The 6,000-nt window shown below is 41.8% G+C and overlaps 1 protein-coding gene across 1 annotated transcript in view; it reads left to right on the top strand.

The window, feature by feature from the left end:
• Positions 1 to 5,762: 5,762 nt before the first annotated feature.
• The window catches only part of KIAA1210 (KIAA1210 ortholog), a 50,672-nt gene continuing 50,434 nt past the window's right edge, over positions 5,763 to 6,000 (top strand). Inside the window, exon 1 of the mRNA XM_045383941.3 lies at positions 5,763 to 5,823. Coding sequence (XP_045239876.2) covers positions 5,763 to 5,823 — 61 coding nt within the window. The remainder of the gene's footprint in view (positions 5,824 to 6,000) is intronic.

Here is a 6,000-nt window from a genome sequence, read left to right as displayed (position 1 = left end):
AACCATGCAACTATCTGGGGAAAGAGTCCTCCAAGCAGAGAAAGCAGCAAATGCAAAGATCCTGAGATTGAAAGGCGGCATTACCAGGAGGGCCAGTGAGGCTAGGTGAAGGGATGAAGTAGGGGGGTAGCGGGTTTGGTGATCAGTGGAGCATGGGGTGGGCTTGCATCACATGAGGCCCATGGTAAGGGGCTGGGATTTTACTCTGCGCTTAATGGCAAGCCACTGGGGGGTTTGGAGCAGGAGGCTGATGCAGCTGATGTGGCAGCTTACTGTGAACAAAAATAATGTAAAATATACCATTAATATTATTTTTATAGTGACTATATGTTGAAATAATCACAATATGGTGGTTATATTGGGTTAAATAAAATATGTTATTAAAAGCAGTCTCATTTGTTTCTTTTTTCTTGTTAAAAATGTAGCTACTAGAAAATTCAAAATACGTGGCTTGCAATTCTGCTCACGTTAACATTTCTATTTAATGGTGAGGGTCTAGGAAGTGACTGTAGTCAAAGAAGAGAGCCAAGGACAGAGCCCTGCAGTGCTACATTTCAAAATCAGGGAGAGGAGAGAGATCCAGCAAGGGCGACCCAGAAGGAACAGCCAATAAGGTAGGAGGAAAATTAAGGGAGTGTGGTGTTCCAGAAGACAAGTGATAAAATTATTCAAAAAGAAGGGCGTGGCCAATCACATCAGATGCTGCTGAAAGTTAAAGAAACTGGTGGATTCAGCAAGCGCAGTGTTGGTGGACTGGCTTGGAAACAGTTCAGTTTGGAAGCCTGATTGGAGAGCTCATGAGAATAGAAAGTGAGGACATAAAGGCAGTAAGTATAGATAACTCTTTAAAGAGTTTTACTTTAAAGAGATGCAGAGGAATGGGATGGTAACAGCAAGAGAATTTGAACTCAAGGGGAGATTTGTGTTTTGCTGTCGTTGCTGGGTTGTTTAGGAGGGGAGACAGTTTTATATGTCCAGTTGGATTGGCTGATGGTGGCGTTGTCAACAGAGTGCCTGCTAAAAGCCTCAGGGTTTTTAAGATTTGGTTGGGGAAGTAAGGCAAGTATGCCGCAAAGAATTTCAGACAGGACAGTCTAAGCTCAAGGGTTAAATGCGATGATTCTATTAGTGCTCTAAAAATTCAGATGCAGCCAAGATGCCCTCTTTCTTTGTTCTCCCTCAACTTTCATATTTTTCTCTTTAGTGTTTTTTTTCCCTTTCTATCTTCTACACTTGACAGAGGTAGGTCAATGACAATGTTAGCCTACCATGGCTTCACATTTTGGTTAACGGGCTTTTTTCCCCACAGGCTTCTCTAAGATAGTTTATTTCCCCAATGTCTAAAAAGGCTTCTATAGCGGCAGGGGTGGGGGTACTGCTGTGTTTATTAAGATGGCCAGGAACTTACCAGTGACACAAATTCCTCCTGTTCTCCCTCTGAATTTCCTAAGAGCTTTTGAATTATTATTATTATTATTTTTCGAGACAGGTTCTCACCCTGTCACCCTGGCTGGAGTGCAGTGGCGTGATCATGGCTCACTGTAGCCTCGACTTCCCAGGCTCAAGTGATCCTCCCACCTCAGCTTCCTGAGTAGCTGGGACTACAGGCATGCACCACCATGTTTGGCTAATTTGTTTTGTATTTTTTCTAGAGATGTGGTTTTGCCATGTTTCCCGGGCTGGTCTCAAAGCCCTGGGCTCAAGCAATCCACCCACCTTGGCCTTCCAAAGTGTTGAGATTGCAGGTGTGAGCCACTGTGTCCAGTCAGATGTTGAATTTTCATTCCTCTTTGCTCCTGCCAGATCTCCAGATCTTGGAAAACTAGCAGAGACAGTAATGCCAAGGGTAAAGTCATTCTTTCTAGGACAATGCATTGGTGTGTAAATCCATTGATGTGGGCTCTCTTGAAGGTCTGTATATGATAAGAAAGGCGCTGTGGTTATGGAGTAGACGGGGTGTGTGTGTGCATGTGTCCCCATGTGTGTGTGTGTTGAGGGGGGTAATTATTGATCACTGTGAGGGCCTGGGACTCAGTCATCTTCAGGCAGAATTGTAATATTAACTCATAAAAGTTGAGTGACTTAAAGTATCAATACCTTTCAGCCAGGAATGTACCTGTCATTGAACAAATTGGATTTATTACTTGTGGCAGTGAGGGGGAATTGTGGGGAACCATAGGGCATCTTAATAAGTGGGTCTGAAGCAATCTTGACACCACAGCCCTGTCAGTTCTCATGGCGACTTGGAACCTTTTGTTCTCTAAGGCTTCAGTCACTCTGGCTATGTGAACTCTCAAGTTCTCCTTAGCCTTACAGCCTGTGGCCACCACTCCCGCCCTCCCACCCCCCAACTCTGGAGATGCATCAGGGATTTACAGCTAGAAAGCAGGACAGGGTGGGCCTGAAGCCCACCCATGAAAGAGCAATGGCAGCGTAGCTGTCTGGGAACAGAGCAGATCTGGAGTGGCAAGGGAATTCTAGAATCTACTTAACCCCACTTTACAATAGTTCATTCAGTTACAGCAATACCTCAAGGAGAGTTATCATAGGGGCAAAGTCTCTGCTTGCCTTTCTACGGCCTTCTGGCGCGGATGAATATAGCACCCTTTCTCTGGATTATGGTGCTCATCAGATCCCCCACCCCTCACACACACACACAAACTTACTTTCTTTTTTTTTTTTTTAGTTTTACAATTTTTAAATTATACTTTATGTTCTAGGGTACATGTGCACAACGTGGTTTGTTACATATGTATACATGTGTCATGTTGGTGTGCTGCATCCATTAACTCGTCATTTACATTAGGTATATCTCCTAATGCTATCCCTCGCTCTTGTCCCCACCCCACAACAGGCCCCGGTGTGTGATGTTCCCCTTCCTGTGTCCAAGTGATCTCATTGTTCAATTCCCACCTATGAGTGAGAACATGCGGTGTTTGGTTTTCTGTTCTTGTGATAGTTTGCTGAGAATGATGGTTTCCAGCTTCATCCATGTCCCTACAAAGGGCACGAACTCATCTTTTTTTATGGCTGCATAGTATTCCATGGTGTATATGTGCCACATTTTCTTAATCCAGTCTGTCATTGATGGACATTTGGGTTGGTTCCAAGTCTTTGCTATTGTGAATAGTGCCGCAATAAATATGTGTGGATGTGCCTTTATAGTAGCATGATTTATAATCCTTTGGATATATACCCAGTAATGGGATGGCTGGGTCAAATGGTATTTCTAGTTCTAGATCCTTGAGGAATCGCCACACTGTCTTCCACAATGGTTGACCTAGTTTACAGTCCCACCAACAGTGTAAAAGTGTTCCTATTTCTCCACATCTTCTCCAGTACCTGTTGTTTCCTGACTTTTTAATGATTGCCATTCTAACTGGTGTGAGATGGTATCTGGTATCTCATTGTGGTTTTGATTTGCATTTCTCTGATGGCTAGTGATGCTGAGCATTTTTTCATATGTCTGTTGGCTGCATAAAAGTCTTCTTTCAAGAAGTGTCTGTTCATATCCTTTGCCCACTTTTAGGACAGGCACAGTGGCTCATGCTTGTAATCCCAGCACTCTGGGACGCCAAGGCAGGGGAATCACTTGAGTTCAAGACTAGCCTGGGCACATAGTGAGACCCTGTTTCTCCATAAAATAAAATAAAATAAAATAAAATAAAATAAAATAAAATAAGCTGGGCATGGAGGAGCACGCCTGTAGTCCCAGCTGCTATGATGGCTGAGGTGGGAGGACCTCTTCAGCCAAGGAGGTTGAGGATGCAGTGAGCTATGATTGCACCACTGCACTGCAGCCTGGGCAACAGAGCAAGGCCTTGTCTCTAAAACTGTTGTCAACATTGATTTCTAAAAGTTTGATTATCAACTGGCATGCTTCCTTAGAAGCATGACATAGAGTCATGGGAGAATTATCCTTTTCATGATCCCTTTGGTTGTTTCCCGTTTTTAACTATTTGAAACAATGCTGTAACACACATTCTTGTATGTATATTGTTGTATGCAAGTGTGACTATCTATAAGGTAATGTTCGAGAAGTGATGTTCCTGGATCAAAAGGTATGTGCATTTTAAATTTTGATAGATATTGCCAAATTGCTCTTTAGAGAGTTAGAACTATACTCCAGAGTGTATGAGAGTCCCTATTTTTTCCCACCTTCGTCAGCAATGCAATATCATCCAAATTAAGGATTTTGACAATCTGATAGATGACAATACTCATTTGATATGTTGATTTCTATCTCTTTCATTATTGGTAGGATGGAGCCTCTTCATATGTGGTTATTTGTATTTCTTTTTCTGCTAACTGCTTTGTATTCTTTGTCCCTTTTAGACCAAGTTGTTTGTCTTTTATTGATTTATATGAGTTATTTATAAATTAAGAAATTTGGCCCCTGTATCTGTCATATTTGTTGCTAGTATTGTTTTCCAGTTTGTCATTCTTTTATTGCCTTATTTTTTTTCCATAAGTTTTACTTTTCTTTTTGAGGCAGGGTCTTGCTCTGTCACTCAGGCTGGAGTGCAGTGGCATGATCATGGCTGACTATAGCCTCAATCTCCTGGGTTCAAGTCATCCTCCCACCTCAGCTTCTGCAGTAGCTGGGACTACAGGTAAATGCCACAATGCCCAGCTATTTAAAAAAAAAAATGTTTGTATAGATGAGGTCTTGCTATGTTGCCCAGCCTCAACTCAAACTCCTGGGCTCAAGTGATCCTCCTGCCTTTGCCTCCCAAAGTGCTGGGATTACAGGAAAGAGCCACTGTACCCGGCCTGAAATTTTCATGTAGCCAGATGTTTCAGTCTTTTGTTTGTGGCTCTGCGTATTTATCAAAACAATTTTGTCTCCCTGAGCACACCATGAATAGTAATAGGCATCCAAAGTTAATGGGCCCCAACTCACAAAACAATAGATCAGGTTTTTGCATTTGTCTTTTTTTGGTAACAGCTTTATTGAGCTATAATTCACATACCATACAAGTCACCTATTTAAAGTATACAATTCAATGCTTCTTAATACAGTCACAGATTTTTGCAACCATCACCACAATCAATTTTAGAACATTTTCGTCATCTCCAAAAGAAACCCTATCCGGGCACAGTGGCTCATGCCTGTAATCCCAGGACTTTGGGATGGCAAGGCAGGAGAATTGCTTGAGCTCAGGAGTTCTAGTTCAACATAGCAAGACCCTGTCCATACTAAAACTTCAAAAATTAGTTGGGTGTGGTGGCATGTGCCTATAGTCCCAACTACTTGGGGGACTGAGGTGGCAGTTTTGCCTGAGCCTGGGAGGTCAAGGCTGCAGTAAGCTGTGATCGCACCACTGCACTCCAGCCTGAGTAACAGAGCAAGATACTGTCAAAAAAAAAAAAAAAAAAAAAAAAAAAAAAAGAAAAAGAAAGAAAGAAAGAAAAGAAAAGAAAAGAAAAAGAAAAAAAAAAGAAATCTTGTACTCTTTACCAACCCCCCTGGCCCCCCCCCCCCCACCAAAAAAAAAAAAACCCTCTCAGCCCTAAGCAAGACATTCTCTGTGTCTATGTATTTGCTTATTCTGGACATTTTATGTAAATGGAATCATTCGGAATCATTGTCTTTTTTAAAGGAAGGATAACTCTCTGTAATGGCAATTCCATTTGTATATGTTTTCTAGGCTATTTTAAGAATATAACTGAAGGATAAGGGGTAGGGTGAAAGGATTGCAATACGCCCTGACTATCAAATGATGATCTTTTGCTTTTTATTTTATTTTAGTCATCCTACAATGGCTGAATCACTAAGTGAAATTTGTGACAGTCTGGATGTTCTGGAGGCCAGTGATGAGGGTAAGTAACCCAATAAAACTTTGATAACCAGAATTAGATTTGTTCACTGTGTTTATTTAGCTCCTAGGACAAAGAAGCAAGGCACAAGAAAACAAGCTCAGATCATTAGACTAAGTCACGACGTTTACTTTTCAGTTTTCTAATTTCTTCTTTGTCACCTCCAACACTGATGGTCAA

Source organism: Macaca fascicularis, chromosome X (genome assembly GCF_037993035.2).
Source record: "Macaca fascicularis isolate 582-1 chromosome X, T2T-MFA8v1.1".
In the NCBI taxonomy this organism is placed as follows: Eukaryota; Metazoa; Chordata; class Mammalia; order Primates; family Cercopithecidae; genus Macaca; species Macaca fascicularis.
This window is presented reverse-complemented; position numbering and strand designations above follow the sequence as displayed.